At 38.5% G+C, this 23,064-nt stretch overlaps 1 protein-coding gene across 1 annotated transcript in view; it reads right to left on the minus strand.

The window, feature by feature from the left end:
- The window catches only part of VWA8 (von Willebrand factor A domain containing 8), a 342,760-nt gene that overhangs the window by 162,681 nt on the left and 157,015 nt on the right, over nucleotides 1-23,064 (minus strand). Inside the window, exon 21 of the mRNA XM_045810950.2 lies at nucleotides 11,544-11,620. Within this exon, the coding sequence (XP_045666906.2) occupies nucleotides 11,544-11,620 (77 nt within the window). The remainder of the gene's footprint in view (nucleotides 1-11,543; nucleotides 11,621-23,064) is intronic.

Here is a 23,064-nt window from a genome sequence, read left to right on the forward strand (position 1 = left end):
TTGATTTTTCAGCCTGCCTTCTGTGTTCTGGGGGAGGGGCCTGCCGCGCCGATACTCAGGCAGTCCTCTTTGGTTAGAGTCTCTGCGTCCCCTGCGAGGGGGGATGGGGATGGGCACTCCCGGAGCCGGTATTTCCAGGCTTTTGTTCTCTGGCGGCTTTCCCTGGCAGCCGGCTATGCCTCTTCTGAGAGTCAGAGCAGCAGCGGCCAAATTTCAGCCTCTGTCACGGAACAGAGGGATTGCGGCCCGTTCTCTACTAATGTTCTAGCCACTTTAACTCTGTTTCTGTTGGTGTTGCTCAACCCTGCAGCGTCCCGGGATGTGCGCCCCACACCCGGCGTCCCAGCCCTCACTTCCAGGGCTGGCGTGTCTCTGTCCTTTGTGTTTCTAATGCCGCCAGCCGCCAGCCGCCCCGCGCGCGCTCCCGGATCTCCCGGTCTCAGTCTGGATCCAGTGAGCGCACCGGGATTCCGGGGTTCCGCGAGATGCCTGGTGGCGCGCGCACCCAGCTCACGGTCTCAGTCTGCTGTTTTGCGGGTGCCGACCGCGAGCCCGCCCGCTCCCCCGTGCAAGTGGCTGCCGCTTCCCGGCACCCGACCGCGGCGGCTCCCTCCCCCTTCCGTTTATCTTCCGATATCTGTGCACAGTTTCATGGCTCCCCACTTCGTACCTCAATACTCAGCGCTGGAGATGTTCATTTGTAGAGATCCAGATGCGTCTTCCTGCGTCTCAGGCTGGTTCCGTGGTTGTTTAGGCTGGTCTGGTACCTATCCAGCTCGACTCGGAGGACCGGCTGAAAACAGTGTCTCCTACTCCTCCGCCATCTTAACTCCTCCCTGTTTCCTATTCTAATCAGGGAATGAGATACAGGACCCACTGGTCTTGCTCAAAGAGGTTATAAATCTCATATTTGGAGATTTATAATGAGTCGCATATACTTCTGTCTCTGGCCCTCCATTTTCTGATGATCACACCAGTATTCCCCACAGTACCCCAATTCCCTCTAATCCCACTCCCCTGGGTCAGACCCTAGCTAGGCCCGGTACCTGAGGCTGTTGGCTGGAGTCTAATTCCAACCTATCACTAGCCTAAGTTCTCACCAGCCTCTCTCTAGTCACTGTCACCTGTAATCTTTTACGGATGCATCTTGCATTGGGTCAGTTCATCCACCAAGTCTCCAGAACACACAAAGCCACTGAAATGCTAGGATGTCTTGCTGCAAATCCCACCCCAATTATGAAGATGGTCATCGCTGCCAAATGTATCCATTTTCTCCTTATCACATTAGCCTTTAAAACATTTTCACATAATTTCCATGATAGCATTGATCCTTCCCTGTTTATTGTATTATTTATCTATTGCATATTTCCTCATCACCACCAGATACAAAGCTTCATGTCAGCAATGACCTTGTCTGTCTTGTTCGTTGCTGTATTTTTCAAGCCCTAGAACAATGCTAGAGACTGCGCTGCCCTTGAGTAAAGGTTCCCTGTAGTATATGCTGTTGGTGCCCTACACAGATCTCCTTTACCACCAAATGCACCTAGCCCCCAGCTACTGCAGCCATGATTTCTGAAAGCTCATAGCCATACCCTTCTCCAAAGAACTGCCCTCCAGCCGGAGCTATGCTGCCCAGGAATGCCTGGGAGGTCACAGGTCCCCCCTTATCCTCTCCTAGGGGGCGGCCCATAACCAATGATTTACTGATACGGGGGCAAAAAGCTGGCCCTCGTGCTTCCAAATCAGGTAACCGGGTAGTGTCATTCACCCAGAGCTCTCTGTGAGGAGGCTGAGGCCAGACTTCAACCAAAACCATCTCTTTTCCATAGCTGCATCCTAACTCCTCGCCTCCCTACAAGTTTTATCTCAAAGCACGCTCTCTAAAATTACTTCCATCTTGGGCTCTGCTTCTAGAATACCCACCCTAGATATTTGTTTGACTGTTTGAATGAATGAATGATGTAAAAAGGTAGAAACAATTCTTACATTTTCTAGCAATGTCCTAAATTCTTCCTGTACAAAATACCACAGATATATTGCAGTTAACAGAAAGTACTTAACAGAGTTGTGAACTGAGCAATCTTATTAAGATGCAAATGTACTTAATCTAAGCACCTCATGCCATCCCCATCTGCTTTTGTCACTGCCGCCATTATCCGAAGAGTCTGGCGAACAGCAATATTTGCCTCACTTATAAGGAGCAGCACTTTATGAAGCATTTTAGATTTTAACAAATAAAAAGACTGTTGAGAAGTAGAGGGCACTGGCCCAGGATATGTCTTCACTCTCTCTGCTTACCTAAGGGTGCTGTGAGAAACCGGCCACTCATGCTCACCGGAGAGGCCAAGAGAGAGAGAGAGAGAGAGAGAGAGAGAGAGAGAGAAGAGCAGATATAAGTGGTTAGGATGTGATGTTAAGCCTGTTCAGATAATCTGATATGGAAACAATTGTCAACTTGAGTTTATTTTTATTTTCGTTACAACTAAGGACCTTTTTTAATCCTTTCCGCATCAGAATAACCCTAAAATCATTATGGAAATCAGTGTGAAAAAATAATTCTCTTTAACAAAAATGTGTTTTACAAGTTAAAAAAAAAACCCACAAAGAATTGGAAGGTTATAAAGTAAATTGACATTAGTGACTGATTTGAAGAAGGAGAAATGACACTGGGGTGGTGGTTGAATGGGACTTGAGCAATAATTACAGCATTTTATTTCTGTAAAAGGAAGAGTAGAATCAAATTTGAGAAAAATATTAACAGTTGTTAAATCTCAGTGAAAATTTGGGTATGTGTTATATAGTTCTACTATTTATATAGTTCTAATCCATTTTTTGGATTTTTAAGGTTTTTCTCAATCTAAAAAAGTATAGAACACTTGACAGGAATGTGGCTATTCTCTAACGGCAAGGGACATGGCAAAACTAAGACGAAATGCAAAGGGCATCGGTGGTTCTCAAGCTTTCTGAGCTTGTGGCTTAGGAAGTACAAATGAAAAATCGTCCTTGCTTCCAGTCTTCTCTTCCAAAACAGCCCACAGCATGCTGGTGGCTGGTACTTCTAGACTCAGGGGTCTGTGTGCAGCTCTGACTCAGCAACCTCTACGACCCTCAACCTGCGGCTTGAGCAACGAGAGAGCTGATGCGGCGTCGGCATGGGAGGGACATCATGGACAAGGCCACAGGAATTCATCTGGTTTATGTTCTTATGAACTCCCTGCGTGACAGCTGATGATATACCTCAGGAGAGGCAAAGTAAGGTTAATAATCAGGAAAAGTGGTCAAGAAAACAGAAAATGAAATTTTGTAAGATGTTACTATTGGAAAAAATGGAAAAATATGGAATAACTGGCCAAAAGAGAGACCTCAGGGTCAAGTTGAGCAAGGATTAGAAATACGAAGCTAGAATTTAAAAAATTAAGCAATTATACATGGACTGTAGTCTGGAAAGTAAGACTTGTTTGGCTGACAGTCTTACCACATGGCAGTCTTACTTTAGTGAGGAATTGACTAAAGTTCTTTAAAAAAAAAAGAAAAGATTTATTTTAGAGACAAAGAGAGAAAGTGCAGGGGCAGAGGGAGAGAGAGGGACAGTCTCAAGCAGACTCTGCCCCAAGCGCAGAGCTTGACACAGGGCTCGCTCTCACAACCCTGAGATCATGACCTGAGCCGAAACCAAGAGTCGGACACTTAACTGACTGGGCCACCCAGGAGCCCCACAAATTGACCAAAGCTCTATCGTCATGAAAATACTATTCAATCAACACAACAAAGTCAAGAAGCAACATAGTACAGTGGTTAGAGCACAGGACTGCTGCCAGGTTGTAAAAAGCCCGCTCTGTAACCTCGGCAAAGTTATTTAACTTTTCTGTGCCTCGGTGTCCTCACCGGCAAAACAGAGAGGGGAATAGTACTGATCTCAGAGAGTTGTAGTGAGCAGTAATGAGTTACAATTTGAAAACAGCTCAGAACGGTGCCCAGTTCAGAGGAGCTGCTGCGTACATGTTTGTTAAAGAAACAAAAATAACACAGAAATTTAAATGGATTTGAAGATCATCCAGAAAGGAGTAAAAAATTATTACAAACCTGAAGATCTACATGGAAAGGCTGGAGAGGGACTGGCATAACTCCTTTAGTGAAAAAGAGGCAGTAGACGCATTCTTAGCGGGAAAACTACTGTCCAATGGCTGATAAAATTGGTTCTAAAATAGCTTTTTCAAATTCATAGTGGGTAAGATGAGACAGGACTATCTCAGAGGTTTTGCACAGCAGCTGACATGTGGCGCGTCTGCAGTCCTCTAATGCTCTTATCAGTGCTAAGGATGTCTTGATGGCTCAATACTAATTTTTTCTATGAGACTTAGAAAAGCTTTTAGTTTTTCTATTTTCTGTCAATACAGCTATTTTCCCTCTGGGACTTTGTGAATTTCTAAATTTATACTGCCGCATTCAGTTTTCTTCAGCCTGAGGAAAGTCTTGTATGTTGAATTATGCTGTGCCCGTATCATCCTCTTGGCAACAACCCTCGCCTCTATGCACGTAGAGCCCATGTTATACCAAGCTGCCTCTCACTTCCTGGTTTTTAGATAGTATGTTTTCAATAACCACAATGCCCTGTTTTCTGTTCTATACTTAGAAAACTCCTGCTGATCTCTTAACATTCTGTTTGAGTGCCACCTTCCCCAGACACCTTCACCGTATCACATGCGTATACTCAGAGTTGGGCACCTCTCCCCAGTGTTCCCACAGAACCTGCACATGCTTCTTTCATAGCTCAGATACAGCACTGTATTGTAAATGTTGTAGCCCCACCCACCGACAAGCAAGCGAGCTCCTCTAGGTCAAGATCGATAACATCATCTATACATCATCAGTGCCTTAAAAGCCACTGACATACAAGAGGAATCTAATAAATACAAATTAGATAAATGAATTAATACATAATGAATAAACCTGACTCTTGCCCTCAGAAAGTGCCCTATTTAGATGGGGAGGCATGGCTGGGAAAAGTGGAGGGGATGCAAATGAGATGTAGAAATTAAATACAATGCAAATCAGAGTGAGATAAGAAAGTGGGGTATGTAGGAAGAAACTAATATTTATTAGTTTGCCTAAATATTTAAGTGCCTAAAATATGTCAGACACTGTTCCTTTCCACACATTCTCTCATTTAATTTTCACAACCATCCTGCCACGTATTATTATTTCAATTTGATAAGTAAGGAAGCTAGGATTCAAGAAGTTCAAAGCCACCAAAAAGTTAATGGCAAAGACAGGACTTGATCTCCAAAACCCATGTTCTTTCTTTCTCAATGGTACAAATGTAGTCCTATGCCATTTCAGGAAGGAAAAGTTACATTCAGAATGACAAATCAGAAAAGGTTCCAGGTAGAGGTAACAATGCACCAAATCGTGAAGGATTAGGAGAGAAACAAAATGCATTTTAGATGGAAGAATAAAGACAGGCATGGATACAAGCTCAAAACTTGTGAGTAGGACACAGAATGGTCCGGTCTGGAATAAGCTGAGCAGACACGAAGAAAATCCCACTAAAGAGAAAGTTTGGACTATATAGGGAACCTAGGAACTCTATACGCACCATGGGCATCACTATTAGAAAACAACCAATCAAGAGCATATGGGTCATGCTAATGACTGGATCTGTGCTGTCATCTTCATATATGAAGGCGAGCAAATGGAAAAAAACTGGTAAAATAAGTATTTCAAAGCCCTATGAAAATTCTTAATATAGAAGTGTACTTTTATCCAAGAGGAAATGTAGCTACAGAAGTTGACCTATCATGTGTCCTCTTTAATGTCAAAGTAATATAACATTGTGGAAAAACAAATAAATAGACAGTACTTCACAAATATGAAGTACGGAGTCTCTTCTGTTTGTAATATATATCATAAAAGTAATTATACCCATTAATCTTTTAAATTACCTAAATCACACACAGGACAACATCTTGATTTTAACTAAAGACACAAATTGCCTAGCGGCGCCTGGGTGGCACAGAGGTTGAGCGTCTGCCTTCGGCTCAGGGTGTGATCCTGGCGTTGTGGGATGGAGCCCCACATCAGGCTCCTCCGCTATGAGCCTGCTTCTTCCTCTCCCACTCCCCCTGCTTGTGTTCCCTCTCTCGCTGGCTGTCTCTATCTCTGTCAAATAAATAAATAAAATCTTAAAAAAAAAAAAAGACACAAATTGCCTAGCTTGCTCATTTTTATGAGATCTGATCATGAAAATATAAGATGGCAATACTTAAAAAATATACTGGTTTTATGTTTTATTCATGTACATTTGGTGATGGTTTAACTTATCAAGAGAATGTGTTGAGTGGCCCATAACTAATTTTGTTGGAATGACATCTATAAACTAAACTGAATGTGATTATTTAGACAGTGACATTGCAAATCTATGAAAAGGAATCTAAAATAAACAAAGTAAAGACATTAGGTAGGTTACCCATAGATCAGAGAATTCCAGAATATTTTTTTGGACTGCTGTTTTTAGGTCTTTTAAAACATATGTTATTCTTAAAGCAATTTTATGACCTTAAATTTTATGGCAAATATAGCCTTAAAGTTTTATATAATGAAAAAACTCCCCACATTGAAATCAAGTTTAATTAATGAAAATCCTTTAATATTATATATTTTAAATAGAAACAAAGTTTTTCTTCCAACTTCTTATAGTATATTAAATATCGAACATTGCCAAATAGAGATACCTGGGTCTGGGTTAAAATGAGTAGATATTTTATTTGTAATAAATCATCACTCAATAATGTAGCAATGGGTGCTATAAACAAAAATAATACAAATATTTGGTTTTGAAATTTATTACATTTTGAATTTAGAAAGTTTTTCCATAAATAACACATCTATATACTTACATGGGCAATGTCAAATTACCGCAGAACATAAATAAGCAGCATATAATTTTTTACTATTTATGGGTCACTTGTTCCCTTAAGACAAAAGATTGGTATAAAAGACACTGTAGGCAGAAAGCAAGGCATGGTATCTCTCTCTAATCTTCTAGAAATGACCTTGTCTACCTTTCTTAATCAGAGATGAAAGAACTGAGACCCAAAGGGAAACCCAAGGATAAAGAGTCTCAAACACATATATAAATTAAAGACTGAAAATCTATTATTTAAGCATTCATATAAAAAAGTTTAAAAAAGAAAAGTACATTAAACCCAAAGAAAATAAAAAGAAGGGTATAATAAAGATAAAATCAGAAATTATTGAATATAAAAGAAACACACAAAAGCCAAAAGTTGGTTGCTTGAAGAGACCAATAATGTTGATAATCTCCTGGACAAACTGATCATTTATGAATAAAAGAGAAGCCAAATAACCAAAAGCAGGAATAAAAATGACGATATCATTACTGAGCCTAAGGACAGTAAAATATCATATGATATTATAAACTTTATACCAATAATTAAAAAGAATAATTCCTAGAAAAATAAGACTTATCAAAACTTCTTATAACTATTAAAGATAATGAATTATAAGCAAAAGGCCTGTTTACAATCAGTGTGACAGTGACATACACCCAGGAATAATTACTAAGTACCTGTTTTATTTCTTTGCCTCCTTTTTTTCTGATTATGCTAAGTAACCTCCATAATTTACAATCAGAATTGACTGATGCAATTCAGCCTAATACATCCTTCTTTAGAAATATTTTGGTGTTTAACATATACAAATGGGAAAACTGCCCCATCATACGAAGGACTCTCACATAAAGTGACTTCTTTTTTCTGGGGCATAACTTTGTGAACTAATTTCAACCTCTGATGTCATCTTTAAGAGAAGTTGGTTTTTTGCTTAACTATTTTAAAATCGAAAATTTAAATTCATTTGTTTTTGCTCTAAATTGACATTACATGCTTAAGTGGCATCAAAATATATACTAATTAAAAGTTTCAAATAATTACATATTTTTAAGGGCACCACTATATGGTAGAAACTAAATACAATGCAACCAAAATAAAACAGCTCAAATTCTCCTAAGAATGAACAACTGCAATGCTCACTGTATCATACTTAAAATGTAAAATATGGGTCTTTCCATGTGCCTTGTGGCTCAAAAACTAGAACTGTAATGTTATAAATAAAAGTTATTCATGTGAGAACTAGCAAACTAGTCAAACTTCATGATTCTTTCATTATTTTCCTCAAACTTTGTCCATAAGGTAGAAAAGCTGGTTTAAAAGCTTAAAGGTGAAGGGAAAAAGTAGTTAGTTTTTCAGATTCAGGGGATAAAATACTGAAATAATTATAAACAAGAACAGTATGATAGCTCCTTGAAGATAGTAATTATGTTTCTTATTTCTTTATCTCCTAAAACACCTAGTCCTATAATCTTGACATAGTAAATTACTAAAAAAAAAAAGGGGGGGAGGTTGAAATTCTTAGGTTTACATAAGGCATCATTCATACAAAGAAGAATCATGAGAAGTTGAGGAAATAGGCTAGAAATTTTCTGAAACTATGTAGGCAACCTGTACAAGTTATGAAGTTGGGTTGGCCTTGCTAAGCTCTATTAAAATCAGCAAATTAAAATTCGCACATATTTTGTTAAATTTATTCCTAAGTATTTCATGTAAATAATATTTAAAAAATTATTTTATTTAAATTCAACTAGCCAAGGTATAGTACATCATTAGATGTCCCCCTGCTTCTGCTCTTTCTCTACCAAATAAATAAATAAAGTCTTTTTTAAAAAATGCCTCATATCAAGTTGAGGAAGTTTCCTACTATTTTAATTTGCTGCAATGTTTTATTATGAATGGGTATTAAATCTTCCCAAATGCTTTTTTGGCAATGATTGAGATGATCATATGGTTTTTTTCCCTTATGCTATAAATTAAATGAATTACATTATTTGATTTCCAATGTTAAGTCAACCTTATAATCCTGGGATAAAACCCACTTAGTTATGATGTATTATCCTTTTTATATATTCTTGAATTTGATTTGTTAATACTTGTTATGGATTTTTGTATCCATGTTCATGGAAAATGAATTATTTATATAATGCAGGTCTGTTGGTGAAAAAATATTCTCAGCTTTTGTTTTTCTGAAAATGTTTTTATTTTTAAAGAATTTTTTGCCAAATACATTATTCTACACACTTTTTTTCTACTTTTGGCACTTTGAAAACAATCATTTCACTGAATTGTGGTCTGTATTTCTTTCTTTTTTCTTTTTTTTTTTTAAAGATTTTATTTATTTATTTGACAGAGATAGAGACAGCCAGCGAGAGAGGGAACACAAGCAGGGGGAGTGGGAGAGGAAGAAGCAGGCTCATAGCAGAGGAGCCTGATGTGGGGCTCGATCCCATAACGCCAGGATCACGCCCTGAGCCGAAGGCAGACGCTTAACTGCTGCGCCACCCAGGCGCCCCTGTATTTATTTCATATGAAAAGTGAGCAGTCATTTTTATCATGTTCCCCTGTATGTAATATGTCTTTTTTCCTTTGGCAGTTTTAAAGATTTTGTCTTTTAATTTATAATAATTTGAGTATAACGTACTTCATTTTGGTTTCCTATTTATCCTGCTTGAGATTCACTGAGTTTCCTGGATTGGTGATTTTATGCTTTCAATCAAATTTGGGAATTTTTCCACCATTATATCCTCAAATATTGTTCTGCCCCATTCTTTCTCCTTTCTTTTGAGACTCCAATTGCTCATATGTAAAACTGTTTTTTTAGAGTTGCCATTCCTATATTGAGAATTCCTAATTATTCCCTCATTATGCTCATTTTCCCCCTTTAAATGCCTGAAAATATTTATGGCAACTGTTTTATAGTCCCTGTCTGCTAATTCCACCATCTGTCATTTTTGGGTTTATTTCTATTGACCAATTTTCCTGCTTCTTTGTATGTCTGGTAATTTTCTATTGAATGCTTGACATTTTGAATGCTATGTGTTGTTGAATGGATTTTAAAGTCTTCCTTCCTTTCATGTTAAGTTTATTTGGCTAAGAAGTTAGTGTACTTTTGAATAAGAGTGATCTTTTAAAGACATTTCTCCCTTAATATCTATCCCCTTAGTTTTTAAAGTCATTCTGTATGAGAAAAACTTTTAAAATACTACTAAATAGAAGCATCCTTGTGTTCTCAAGGCTTATGTTGTAACTTATTAAGGATGGGCATAGAGTAGGTTTCATTCTAGGGGTAGATTGGTTTTACTTCTAATGCACAGACTTTACATGATATCTTCTGAATACCAGGAGTGTTTAATGAAGGCTCCTAACCACCTGGGAGATCTGGTGGCTGTTCAGCTCACAGATCCTTGGTAGTTGTAAGTTTCCTAGTGTCTGTGAGTCTTGTACTGTTTTATAATTCTTTTTTTTTTTTTAAAGATTTTATTTATTTATTTGACAGAGATAGAGACAGCCAGCGAGAGAGGGAACACAAGCAGGGGGAGTGGGAGAGGAAGAAGCAGGCTCATAGCAGAGGAGCCTGATGTGGGGCTCGACCCCACAATGCCAGGATCACGCCCTGAGCCGAAGGCAGACGCTTAACCGCTGTGCCACCCAGGAGCCCCCTGTTTTATAATTCTTTACTATGGTAGGATTTATCAGGTACCACTTACTCTGTAACAGCCAGAGGTATAAATCCCAAGAGGGAGCTTTTGACGATCTCTCAGCTTCATATTGGTTCTCTTCTCTTTTTCCCATGACTCATTAATTCTGCCTTCTTTCCCCGTATATTTTTCTCTTAAGAACTTATCATTATTTAATGAAAGGACCCAAATGAGAAATTAATTCTTGCAAATCAACCTAATGTTTTTTTGCACTACACAATATTTTTTATCTCCTGGAATTAAAATAATAATTCAATCTAGCTTTAAGTTGCCTATTACTTGGTATATTCCTTGATTTCTCTATTTCTTTCTCTTTCTCCCTCTCCATCTCCCTCTCTCTATTTTGGTGGATCTGCTACTTATTTTTATTTTAGAAAGATTTAGAACAGGTTGACTGAGAAAGCTAAAAACAATTCATGCCAAGAATATCTATCTGATTAAAAGTTGTCCCTGAACCAGCATTCTGACCACACAAAACTAAATAATCCACAAAGTGTTTAAAAGGAAGGCAAGGAGACTAATAACTTACTTCTTCTACATTTTTGGTTCCTTACCTCATACCTGAGATCATATAGTTTATTGTTTCTCCTTGTGAGATATTTTAGCTTCCTGTTAGTGAATGAGCTTAGTCTCTTCATATTTTTATTCTAATTTAAGACCCTTTATGTTGATGAAATCTGCTCCTAGAATGCAATGTTCATCACTCTCTGTCCACAAAATATCTATTAATTCATGTTTATAAAGCACTAGTCACGAAAAAAATACATTTTGCAATGTTTTACTGCCTTTTAAGGAAAACAGAGATAAGGACAGGAGGAACAGAAATGAAACTGGTTTATAAAATGGGCTTTTGAGAAAGTATTCTGAAACTGTGCTGGGAGAAAAATAAATGATTAAACCAGATCTCAAGAGGTTGTTGGTCTTATACTCTTACCTGTGCAGCTGGATGTATTCTCGGGGTCTGTTGAGCAGGTGAAGGAATCTGTCAACAATCTTGTTTTTTCCTACACCCTGTAATTACAGGGAAAATTAAGTAAAAAGAGACTTTTATGGAGGTAAAACAAACCAGAAGAATCTTTTGCCAAACCCTCATTTCTCAAAGTTTGTACTATTTCAGCTCATTATTAATGAAAATCTACACATATACATATATATATACACATACATACACACATACCTGTTTACATATAGCAAATAAATACAGCTTCTCTGACATAAAGATTTTTTTTAAAAAATTTAGTTCTAAATACACTAGCTTCATTACATCAGATACACTAAACATGCTCTTCTTATTTAAAAGGAATTATTTTTAGCCTTCTACAGCTTGTTTTTTTTCTGCTTCATAATTTTACACTGAATTTTAGACATTACAACACAATATTAGCCATTTCAGATTTGAAGAATGGCATCAAAGGCAATAAAGTAGGTATAAAAACAATGATTTTTCTTATCAGTTCTTTGGAAGTATGGTTTTCAGTTATAGGCAGATAAATATAATACTATAATTTTGTTTTAATCAAACCCTCATTTCTTTTCCTTCTAGCCCACTTTTCAGTCCTTCAAAACCGTGGAAACCTAAATTATAACCAGGGTTTATTAGTAAGTCTCAACTATATCTGCTCTTACTAGGAATGTCCTCATTTCCTTACCACTTATTGATGCTGAGAGTTACTGTCCTTTTGTGGAAGACAGACTGTTAAAAATGGAAACCACTCCGATGCCAGTTCCACATTTTAAAGTTTTCACTTAGAGGTAGAATACTCTATTAATGGGACGTGACTCTTTTAACAAGTGGGTTGTGTGGGAAGAATAGAAGTGGTTAAAAAGCTAAATTCCATACATCATATGTTCTAGCAATAAATAACTTACTGATTTCTTATACCCTGTCAGACTCTACCCTAAGTATTTGCATATGTTATTTCATTTAATCATCATAACAGTTCTATGAGGTAGGTAATATGATTACTCCAACCTCACAAATCAAGACACCAAGACTCTGAAAAGCTAAGCAACATGTTCATGGTCACACAGCTAATCACAGGGGAACCAGGATTCAAATCCAGGTCTGTCTGATTCTGATGCTCATGCTTTTAATCCCAACATTATGATCACATTCCTTTCAGTCTGAAATTGATTTAGGTAAACTGGGCCTTGAATTTTCTCTTTCCCCACTTCTAGGAATGCATCCTAAAGAAATAATTAGGCAGATCAGGGAAATGCATGGTGCTGAGCATTAAGAGCAGAAGAAGCCCAACAGAAGGAAGCAGGCATTATCATCGCTATTTCTGCTACACACTCATATATCTTGTAAAGAAAGGCACTCTACAAGCACAAGGGATAAAAATTCAAATCAATCCAATGAGTATTTATTGAGCATCATCATAGTCTTAGAACTGTGACAGTTCCTCTAAGATAAACAAATTCTCAAAGAAATTATGAGAACTTGTCCTTCACAATTCTCAAAAGGAGGCAAGACACAAACATATGGGCGGAGCACAGAAGACAAGTCACCAGTGTAGATAATGATTTTTTATTATATTATGTTGGTCACCATACAGTACATCCCCGGTTTCCGATGTAAGGCTCGATGATTCATTAGTTGCGTATAACACCCAGTGCACCATGCAATACGTGCCCTCCTTACTACCCATCACCGGCCTATCCCATTCCCCCACCCCCCTCCCCTCCGAAGCCCTCAGTTTGTTTCTCATAGTCCATAGTCTCTCATGTTTCATTCCCCCTTCTGATTACCCCCCCTTTCTTTATCCCTTTCTTCCCCTACTGATCATCCTAGTTCTTATGTTCCATAGATGAGAGAAATCATATGATAGTTGTCTTTCTCTGCTTGACTTACCAGTGTAGATAAATAACTGTTAACTTATATGATATAGGTTCTTTCTTTCTTTCTTTCTTTTTCTTTCTTTCTTTCTCTTTCTTTCTCTCTTTCTTCTTTCTTTCTTTCTTTCTTTCTCTCTCTCTCTCTCTCTCTCTCTCTTCTTTTTTCTTTCCTTTCCTTTCCTTTTTTTTTTTAAGTAGGTTCCACACCCAATTGAACTCACAACCTTGAGTTCAAGAGTCATATGCTCTACCAACTGAGCCAGCCAGGAGCCCCCTATGATATAGGTTCTTTTTTTAAAAGTCTTTTTTTTTTTTCAAGATTTATTTATTTATTTGACAGAGAGAGATAGAGAGCACAAGCAGAGGGAGCAGTAGGCAGAGGGAGAGGGACAAGCAGGCTCCCTGCTGACCAAGGAGCCAGACACAGGGTTCGATCCCAGGACCCTGGCATCATGACCTGAGCCCAAGGCAGATGCTTAACTGACTGAGCCACCCAGGCGTCCCTATAATATAGGTTCTAACAGCCTTAGAATCTTTCTCTTCTCTTTGGTCCACTAAATATGTCATAAGATGATAGATGGAAGAGAGACTAAGGGGACTGGACTGATTACCAACTACTTAATAAATAAGACAGAGGTATGAAGCACACATAGACAGTAGCAAGTAATTAAGATCCATTGTACATCTCGAATCAGAGAGAAACACAATGAAATCAATGTTTAAAGAAGGTCAATATGACAATAATATGCAAAATATACTGACTGACAAAAGGAAAGACCGGTACGCAGGAGACTGACTGTTTATTCATCCAACATAGAAACAAGCATTTATTGAGTGCTGGCACATGCCAGGAGAGAGAGCAGCAAACAAGACAGAGAAGGTTTCTGTTTTATGCAGCTTCCATTGCAGGAGTGTGGAGGCAGATAGACTGGAAAGTAGATTAGAAAAGTAGGTAGAAAGGAAGCAAGATATAATTAGACAAATAAATAAGAAAATTATCAAATAGTGAGATTCTCTACACAGAATTAGGATAGGGTGAAGCAATACCGACTGGGTGGGTACTAATATGGATTTAGAAGTGAAGACCTTTCCTCAGGTTACTTTAAGCTAAGATCTAAAGGACAAGGAGCCAGTGCTATGATGATTATAAAAGGCACATTCCAGGAGAAGTGTCACTGCAGCTGATCCCCTAAAGTGGGAATAAGCTCAGGATATCTGAGGAACAGCCAGTGTGTTCAAGTGTGGTGGTGAGAAAAGAATATCCAAGATAAAGAAATAAAAGTAAGTAGGGCTGCAGGGCGCCTGCGTGACTTAGTAGGTTAAACATCCTACTCTTAATTGCAGCTCAGGTCATGATCTCAGGGTCATGAGATCCTGCCCTGTGTCAGGCTTTGCACTCAGTGGGAAGTCCGCTGGAGATTCTCTCTCCCTCTGCTCCTCCCCCTGCTCTCTGTTTTTCTCTCTCTAAAATAAATAAATAAATGAAAAAGAAAGTAAGTAGGGCCTAATAAACTAAGTTTTACAAGCCAAGATGAAGAAATGGGATTTTGTTCTATGAGATGGGGAACCACTAGAAGATTTTTTAGCAGAGAAATGATATGAACTAATACAGGTCATTAAAAAATCACTTTGGTTAGGTACGGAGAGTGAATTATAAGGGAGGGAATAAGGATGGAAACTGGGAAACCAGTTGGAATGCTACTACAAAGAGTCCAGGCGAGAGACGGTGATGGCTTAGATTAGGGAGGTATAAATGTCTGAGAAGGAGGGATTCCAGCTGTTTTGCAAGTAAAGATGACAAAACTGGATGATGGACTGGACATGGGAGGGTAAAGGAAAAGAAAGATCAAAGATTACTTCCAGATAGTTCCTTGAGCAAAAAGATGGGAAAGACTAGGGGAGGAAGACTCTTTTTCCGGAGCAAAATCAAGAGTTAACTCTATCTTTCTCCAAAGCACTTATTATCATTTAACATTCTATCAATGTATTTACTTGTGTATTATTGTTCTCCCAGACTGGAAACATTAGCTTGTCGAGAAGCTTGTTTTGTTCACTACTGTATTGCTAGTGTCTAGAACAGTGCTGGCACAAAGTAGGCACTCAGCTATTGGTCAAATGAATTAATGATGTCTCCATCTCTGGAAGAAACCCCTGTCATCCTCAGTACTTCTCACTCCACCTCTCAATTCATAACTAATTCCTTTCATGTCTACCTCCAAAATATATCTTAAGTCTGCCAAATTTCTCTGGCATCATTTTAAACCAAAGGAATGTCCTATCTTGTCTAGAACAGTGGTTCTCAAGCTTTGATTAACAAATGAGTCAGCTTTGAGATCTTGTTAAAATGCAGACTGATTCGGGAGGTCTGGGGTGGGGTCTCAGACTATCTATTTCTAAGACGTTTCCAGGTTGGCACCAACGCTGCTGGTCCACAGACCGTACTCTGTGCGGCGAGAACACGCATCTGCAGTAGTCTCACAACTGAGCTCCCTACGTTCATTCATGCTATTCTGAATGTATTTTCCACACTGCAGCCAGAGTAATCTTCTTAACAGATAAATTAGATCATGTCATTCTGCTCAACCCCATTTGATAGCTTCTCACTGCATTTAGAATAAATCTGAAAATCTTTCCTGTGGCCTGCAAGGTCCTACCTGCTCTACCCTTCCCTTCAGCCCTCCTGTGTCACTCTTTTCCTCCCAAACACTGTTCTAGTCACACTCAACTTCCTTCAGTTCTTAAAAGATTCCAAGCTCTTCCTACCTCAGGGGCTCTGCACAAGCACATCCTTCTCCTTGGGGAGCTTTTCTCTCTCTCACCATCCTAGCCATTCTCATTCATTATCTCAATCCTGTTCCTCCCAAAGGCCTTTACTACCTCCTGATGTAAGTCAGGTCCTTCCTCATCTCCCATACTAACCGGTATTTTCCCTTCTTAAGCATAAATAGATTTATATGTGTGACAACTTATTTAAAGTCTCTCTTATCCATTGTTCTGTGAACTGAGAGTGCCACAGGGGCAGCATCCAGGCCTCTTTACTGCTGTATCCCCAGAGCCCGGCACAGTCTGACACAAAAATGCACTCAATAAATGTGTCCAATGAATGAATGAACACAGAGAATTCGGAAAGTACCAGAAAAGGGTGTAAATCCCAGTAAGATATATACTGTGACCATGTTAAAAAAGATAACAAATACTGGAAACTGATGAGTTATAGACTTGTAAAAACCAGACAAGTTTTGCAAATGATCCAATTTATATATTTCACCTACAAAAGATTCAGTTATCAGAGCTGTCAAACTGACAAATGCATGAAAGTAAGAACAATGGATCATTTCATCCTCTAGCAATCTTTCTGATATCTAACTGGATTTCTCCCAAAATAGTTATAAGCCTAACATGGAAACAAAGAGAAGGAAAATATTTTCACATTTGCATGTATACTACAAAGCTCCGTAAGCTTTAAATGGCACGCTACAACAAACATAAAATTTTATACTCATTCACACGAGTAAAATGTGTTTCTTAATGTATCAAGTCTGTTAATGTCAGTGAATCTAGAAAAAAGCAAGTATTATAAATGCATTGTAATGTATGAAATATAGAGGATTTCCTAAAAAGAAACAAATCATGAAAAGCTACTATCTGGAGTTCCTCCTCCCTTCCCACTTCCAAAGTTACTAAATCAGCCAAGCTTCTTCAGACTGCTCCTGAGTAAACATACTGTTTTAGGGGCTTACAAATCCCATAAATGTAGGATGTGACGTGAAGTCCCCAGCTGCCACTAGGGAGCTCTTTTGCCGTTTTCTTTATATTAGGGTCTTCAGAACGTCAACCTCAGCTGTCTTCTTGCTCCATATAATCTCTCTGGGCAATCTCATTCACTCCCATAACTGGAGTCATCACACATGGCTTACGTTTCTTTCCTAAGAAAGAGATCCCCTACCCCTAACTGTCGATAAACTTCTGCACCAGATGTTCATACTGGACTCATTATACTGCCACCAAAACCTACTCCTTCTTTCTTCTTAATCCCAGTATAAGAGTACTGTCATATACCCAGCTGCTCAATGAATGAATCTTGGAATGTTTCTGACTACTCTGTTTTTTTCCCATGATCTTCTTCAAAATGTCACCAGAACCTGTGTGGTCTCTACCTGCAAAATGTTTTTATTCTTTCTTCTCATTCCTTTCTCTCCTTTCTTTCCTCCCTCCCTTTTCTAATTCATCAATTATTTTAACACATAATGTGATAGGTACTGTACTAGCTGAGCAAGATCTGAAGGTATCTAGAACAGCCACAGCCCATGGCCACACTCACAGCTTACAATCTAGCAGGAAACACAGACAAGTGAACAAATATAATAGATACACCTGTAACAGTATTATGATATGGAATATCCAAGTTGCCTGCAGATTTTAGCAAAGGGCTCAGGAAGGCCCACCACACAGAGTGATGTTTACTGGAAGATATCAAGGACTTTAAGGAGGTAAAGGGGAAGAGGAGGAAGAGGAATATTCCAGATAAAGAGAAGAGTATGTGTAAAGACTTGAGGGTAATCGTGAGCTGGAGTGCTGGACAGGTCTGAGAGAGGTCTAAGGCTAGAGCAGGAACAAGGGAAGGGAGTGGTAAGAAACAAAACAAGAATGGCAGGCACGGTCTAGCCCTGGCAAAGCCTTGGAAGCCACTTAAGAGTTTTGGACTGTTTTCCTAAAAGCAACTGAGAAGCCACTGCGGTAGAAGAGTCAGAGGATCAGATGTTGATTTTTGGAAAATCACTCTGGTATAACAGAGAGAAAGAATGAAAGCACAGGAAAGCAGTTTGGAAACTCCTTCCACCAACAGGAGATGATGGTGGCTTCAACTAAGAAGCAGAAAAAATGGAGGGATTTAAGAGATAATTAGCGAAGAGAACTAACGGGATTTGGTGATGGACTGGATGTGGGGATGAGACGATGGAGAAGTCAAAGTTTCTATCTTCGGCAATGGGAGGGAAGGCGGTGCCATTTACTGACAAATGAAACAGGGGAGGAGAAGTGCATTTGCTGGGTGGGGGAGGGAAGTCTAGTTTTAAAAAAGGCAGTTTAATTTTGGATTTGTTTACTTTGAAGTGCCTGCTTCCCATATCTGCTCCTTCCTCTCCAATGCACTGTCACTACTCAAGGGAAGCCCATCGTCTTGCTTCAACTCTTAGAAAAGATCCTACTTGGTGTCCCTCCTCCAGACTCACAAAAGGCCAGCCCACAAGTTGTTTAGTTATTTTTCTAAAACAGAGATCTCATCAGGTCATTTCTGACTTCATTTTGAAAGCTCTGATAGTTCCTTCGAGGAAATGCTAAAACATAATCTCAGAAGGAATTTCTGTAAATATCCTGAGCAGAAAGGAACAATTATAGTGATTTGTTCTTTCCAATCGTAGTTTTCACCTAGAACAGAAAATCCTCAGGATCACTTTAATTGAATAAATACATAAATAGTATCCTATTCTTCCATCATAAAAATTACACATACTCATTTTCCTCACTGGGAAATGTAAAAAACAAAACATTACCCAATGTGCAACTGCTAAAATAAATCTGCTACCATTTTCATTTTGTTCCTGTGAATACTTATCTTTGTCATTATTCTGTATGTAAAATGTGTATTCGTTAATAGAAATTAGCATGAAGTAGTTTTTACATCATTAACTCTTAGTGAGAATAATATTTAGTAAGTGAAAATTTAAAAGCAGAAAAGGAAGCTGTAGAATGAGAGATCCGAAAAAATACAAATTGTCTCGGGACACCTGGTGGCTCAGTTGGTTAAGCATCTGCCTTCGGCTCGGGTCATGATCCCAAGGTCCTGGCATCGAGTCCCGCATCGGGCTCCTTGCTTAGTGGAGAGTCGGCTTCTCCCTCTGCCTGCCACTCCCCCTATCTGTGCACACTTGTTCTCTCTCTCTTTCTCTCTCTGACAAATAAATAAAATCTTTAAAAAGGGGGGGAGTGGTAGGCAGAGGGAGAAGCCGACTCCCCACTGAGCCTGGATTTGATCATTTGAATATAGAGGGCCTAGACGAACTGCTCTCTAAATACTATTTTTATTCCAATATTCTGTATTCCCGTAATAAAATGTGAGATTACTGCTCTATGAATCTCCGGAAATTTCTTATTTTCCAAATTCTCTCAATGAACATACATTACTTAGGTAATCAAAAAAAATTTATGAAAAGCTCAATCCCAGGGCTCAATCCCCCCCAAAGGCAGACGTTTAACAGACTGAGCCACCCAGGCATTCCCTCACTCAAACATGTTCTTAACCAACCAACAGCCTCCAGAACCTTCGTGCTTCCACATCTTTGCTTCTGTTGTTTGTTCTGACTAGAACAGCCCATCCTTCTCCCATCCAGCCCTCTTCTTCCACTCACTCCTTAGTGTTCTGATGAAATGTCTCACTTTCCAGAAGCTTATGGGACGTGCTCCTGCTAAAGGAGGTAGAAAGCTATTCCAGGAAGCTTGTGCTCCCTTTGTGCAAACAAAGAGGAGGAAGCTAACATTTATGGAGCCCTCTATTGTGTGTGCACACACACCCCTTCAGTGCTTCATCACCTGAAGCCTCACGCCAGCCCATGTGAATCAGAGGTAATGTACCTGTTTTGGAGAGAAGCAAACTTAAATTCTAAGTAGGTAAGAACCCTGCACACAGTGGGATTTGAAGGCACATCCAATCTGATTGGACAGATAGGGCTGTTTTCTGTCTCGCCATACTGCAGAAGAGAACGAACTTCAGCAGGTTGCCTGAACTCCTGTACATGGGAGTTTAGATCCTGATGTCGCAGAGTCAACATCAGTCACTCCAAGACTGTAATAGCCTAAAATGTGTCCGGGAACTCCCTGTATAGAATCCAAGGTTCAAGAGGGAGAACGGTGAGAAAGCCAAGTTTGATCTTTCCTTCTGCAATAATTTTTAAAATGGACTCTAAGCGAGTGTTTACCACTGCTAGTGTTTGCTTTCCCTCATGTGTTTCCCTGAAACTCGTTCCTTCCAGTTCCCCCTAATTCTTCAGTAACACTCGTGGAGTTAGATCAGTCTGTATAATATGTATAGATGATTTCTGCATAGTGTCCTCATTTCCTTTTTTAAAAAGCTTCTATATGATTGTCATTAACAACTTCCAACGGCAGTAAAAATAGCAAACTAAAGAGACTAATATTACAGTAAAATCAGGAGAAATAAATTACAGCTGCTTTTTTTAACCTTAAAATGCCCATCAAATGTTGAACTTTCTAATTCTTTGCTTCTGCCTGAAAACCTTAATATACTAGCAGTTAAGAGACTTGGATTATGCTCTCTGCTTCATCTGTCCCCAGATGGAGGTCTCTACCACCGTCTGAGCCTGGATTTGCTCATTTGAATATAGAGGGCCTAGACGAACTGATCTCTAAACACTATTTTTATTCCAATATTCTGTAATCCCGTAATAAAATGTGAGATTACTGCTCTATGAATCTCTGGAAATTTCTTATTTTCCAAATTATCTCAGTGAACATACATTACTTAGGTAATCAAAAAAAAATTTATTAAAAGCGAATAGTAAACCATCCTAAACATTTGCACAAATGTCTTCCCTGTCACAGAGCCAAGGAAGAGTGCCCAGAAGTCAGAGGAAAAGACATACATTTCAACTGCACTACGAGTCTGCATGCCTCGCAAAACACTGACTTACAAGCTTCCTGTCAAAGTCATTACCTCTCTTTCAAACAGGAATAATAAAAGCCACATCCCTGCAATTTCTCTTTGAAATAATGTGTTGCTATAAATGGCAAAGTTATACTCTTAGGTAGTTTGGTCATTAGGTATGACCAAAGGAGCCATGACAAATACTGTGGGGGAAAAAGAATCAATATACGTGCAAGAACAAAATACACGTTCAGAATAAGCGCAGGAAAAAAATTCACTAAGAAACACTGGATCGAAAAACTAAATGTTAGAGAGAAGGTGGCAGAATGGTAAAGAATTTCCAGATTGCAATTCAAGCAACTTCACTAAGCAAGGGGTTGGAGAAGGGACACAACACAATATAATATAACATAAAGATGAATGTCGTATTTGATAAACCCAAGTTTTTCATGGGCCTGGGACTCCCAGGCTGCTGGGGCTACCAGAAGCACAGAACACTTAGTCATCAAATTCCCTGCTGCCACTACCAGCTGGGTACTACAGGCAAGAAGATTTCAGGACAAAGTGTTCAGTCCTTTACAGATACTAGACAATTATGCTGGCATGGTGACATGGTATATTTCTAATGCTGCATGGTAGCAACCTGCCAGGGCTCAGTTCAAATTATTAATTAGCAAAATTCTCACATTCTTTAATTTTGGCAATAAAATATTCACGGTCTCTCAATATTAAATAATTCAACAAACATGACTTTACCAGAAGAAAAACTAAGTCCATGATCACGTAAGCCTATGATTAACAGATGGAATGAGATACAAAGAATTATATAGAATTATATAGTAACAATGCACAGAGAGTTCTACTTAGTTGGCACTAAATATATGTTTACTGATTTTCATCATGTATAAATATCTCAAAGTCAAAGGCTATGAAGATCAGGAAAGAAAGCAGTTATTTCTAGCCTGGAAAAAAATGGATATGGTTTGGTGTCATTGTACAAATTAATCAGGGACTTAAATTGGCTTAACAAAATATACTCTATATAATATTTCTTCAGAAGTTTATCAATATTGGTATAATTCTGAATAAAATGTTTATATGCATGAACACTTGTTAGCACCTCTCAGGATAAAGAGAACAGGAGGGTATATCTTTCTTTTTTCAAAGAGACTATATATATATATCCTTCTTCAGCTAAATACAATTACCAGCCTTTGTCTAAATGCTGATTGGAATAAACCAACTGTACAATGACACTTTTGGAGATAACTGAGGAAAACTGAAAATAGGCTAACAAAGTATATTCAGGGATTATTATCAATTTGCTACATGTAATATGGAATCGTGGGTATATTAGAAACAAATACTGAGATATCTGTGACAAAAACGCATTATGTAAAAGAATAATGTATGAAAAGACAACATAAAAAAGTGTTGGGGGAGTAGATAAACAAGCAGGATAAAATGCTGTTAATTTTTGAAGCTAAGTAACCGGTACAAAGGGGTTCATTATATAACTCTACTTTCTGTAGAAAGTAGAAAATGCCCTGTACTCTGTATGTGAATCATAGTTCCTGGCCTACTATAAGCACTCAACCAGAGTTAGCAATTACATAGTATTACTGTTGTTGCTGTCACTACTGCTACTAGTGTAAGCATTAGTGTGCTATGGTGAAAAATAAGTTTGAGCTTGGGAGGTCTGAGCCCTAACTCTGCCATTAACTAGCTACGTGATCTTGAGCAAATATTTTAACCTTTTTGAGATTTAGAAGGCTGCTTTTTTGGTAAAATGTGGAACGTAAAAATATTTACCTCAAAAGGCTGTTGTAGAACTAAATGAGAAGATTTTTTAAAAAACGGAAATTGGAAATTATAAAAAATACAAATATTACCATTTTTAACCCTTACTCATGAGAAACTTAGAATGCAATTGTAGATGAAGTCAAATACATATCGC

The sequence above is a fragment of the Ursus americanus genome, chromosome 10 (assembly GCF_024610735.1).
Source record: "Ursus americanus isolate L20-20 chromosome 10, mUrsAme1.1.p, whole genome shotgun sequence".
Lineage (NCBI taxonomy): Eukaryota > Metazoa > Chordata > Mammalia > Carnivora > Ursidae > Ursus > Ursus americanus.